This window comes from Geospiza fortis, unplaced genomic scaffold, assembly GCF_000277835.1.
Source record: "Geospiza fortis unplaced genomic scaffold, GeoFor_1.0 scaffold114, whole genome shotgun sequence".
Taxonomy (NCBI): domain Eukaryota; kingdom Metazoa; phylum Chordata; class Aves; order Passeriformes; family Thraupidae; genus Geospiza; species Geospiza fortis.
In genome coordinates, this window is record NW_005054383.1 from 2,220,829 (window position 1) to 2,222,431 (window position 1,603).

The 1,603-nt window shown below is 66.6% G+C and overlaps 1 protein-coding gene across 1 annotated transcript in view; it reads left to right on the forward strand.

Moving 5' to 3' along the window:
• LOC102042812 (coronin-7) overlaps positions 1–1,603 on the forward strand; it is a 36,068-nt gene that overhangs the window by 28,384 nt on the left and 6,081 nt on the right. The window contains exons 10-14 of the mRNA XM_031060437.1: positions 370–424; positions 576–633; positions 726–871; positions 1,284–1,379; positions 1,455–1,603. The exon at positions 1,455–1,603 is cut by the window's right edge and continues 235 nt beyond it. Of these exons, the coding sequence (XP_030916297.1) occupies positions 370–424; positions 576–633; positions 726–871; positions 1,284–1,379; positions 1,455–1,603 (504 nt within the window). The remainder of the gene's footprint in view (positions 1–369; positions 425–575; positions 634–725; positions 872–1,283; positions 1,380–1,454) is intronic.

The window sequence follows — 1,603 nt, forward strand, 5'->3', positions numbered from 1 at the left end:
CCGCCCTCGGGGCCACCCCGCGGGTGCCGGAGGCTCCCCCGGCTGCCATGGCCAGGCAACGGGGAGCAGGCAGGGATGCCGCACGGCTGTGCAGCCGGGGCTGGAAGCAGCTGGCACTGACATCCTGCTGCCAAGCTGCCAGCTCAGGCTGGGCAATGAGGGTTGTACCCCCGGGCACGGTGCTGCCCTCCCATCACAGCACGGCCTTATCCTGCCCCACGCTTCCCCAGGATGGGGTTTGGGGTGTGCCCCAGTGGGGGAACAGGACCCAGCCCCACATCCAGGGGGGTGCTGTGCCCATGGGGGTGCTGTGCCCAGGGGGGTGCTGTGCCCAGGGGGCTCCCAGCTCAGCACCCCCTTCCCTTGCAGGGTGACCATCCCGCTGTACGATGCCGACACGGGGCTGCTGGTGCTGGCAGGGAAGGTGAGCTCCCACGGCTGGGGGGTGCAGGGAGGCACTGGGGGGACAGGAGGATGCAGGGCGGGTGTGGTGAGGTGCAGCTTGGTACATGTGGGTGTAGTGGGGTGGTTCTTACAGCCCTGCTCATTCACTGTCCCCACCACCCCTCTTCCAGGGAGAAAACCTCCTCTACTGCTTCGAGGTGGCCCCCACGCAGCCAGCACTCACCCAGGGTAAGCAGGTCCCCTCCCACCCGTATCTGCCCCAGATGGGGGCTCACTGCTGCCTGGGCACCCAGCCCAGGGCCACCCTGCCTGTCCCACAGTGACCCAGTGCAGGACAGAGGGCAGCACGCGGGGCCTGGGGGCCGTGCCACGCCTGGCCCTGGATGTCATGGCCTGCGAGGTGCTCCGTGTCCTGCAGCTCACTGACACCACCCTCGTCCCCGTCAGCTACCTGGTGCCACGCAAGGTAAGGGGGCCCTGTGGGTGGCACTGCCTCGTAGGTGCCTGGTGTCCTCTCATGGGTGACACCTCACCAGCTATGGGTGACAGAAAGGACCTGGCTGCAGGGAGACCACAGTCCCCAGCCTGGGGAGAGCAGGACTGGAGGTCAAACCTGGATGCTGGGGGTGGGTTGCAGAGTCTGGGTGCTGGATCTGGGGAGCTGGGTGCTGCTTGCAGGATTGGGGTGCTGGAGAGTGGATGCTGACAGCTGGGTGCCACCTGCTGGGTGCTGTTGTGCAGTGGGTGCTGGGCACTTCAAGCAGCTGAAGTTTGGGCTCTGGAAGTGTCTGGGGGTGCCCCAGGGTGCCCCAACTGCAGCAGGACAGGGGCTGTGGGATTTTGGGAACACCCATCTCACCCCATCCCCTCTCCCCCAGTCTGTCCAGGAGTTCCACGAGGATCTGTTCCCTGACTGCACAGGGATGCTGCCAGCCACCGACGCCCAAGGCTGGTGGGCAGGGGACAGCCAGCAGGTCAGTGTCATCTGGGGGGGTGTCCTTGCTGGTGGCATTGCCACTGCCCCATGCTCACCATTGTGCTCGGTGCAGGTGGGGAGGGTGAGCCTGCACCCTGCACGGAGACCCACGGAGACCTTCACATCCCCCATCATTGCTGGCACTGTTCCCACCAACCGCGGCCACACCGACACCGACACCGGCCACACCGACACTGGCCACACCGACGCCGACACCGGCCC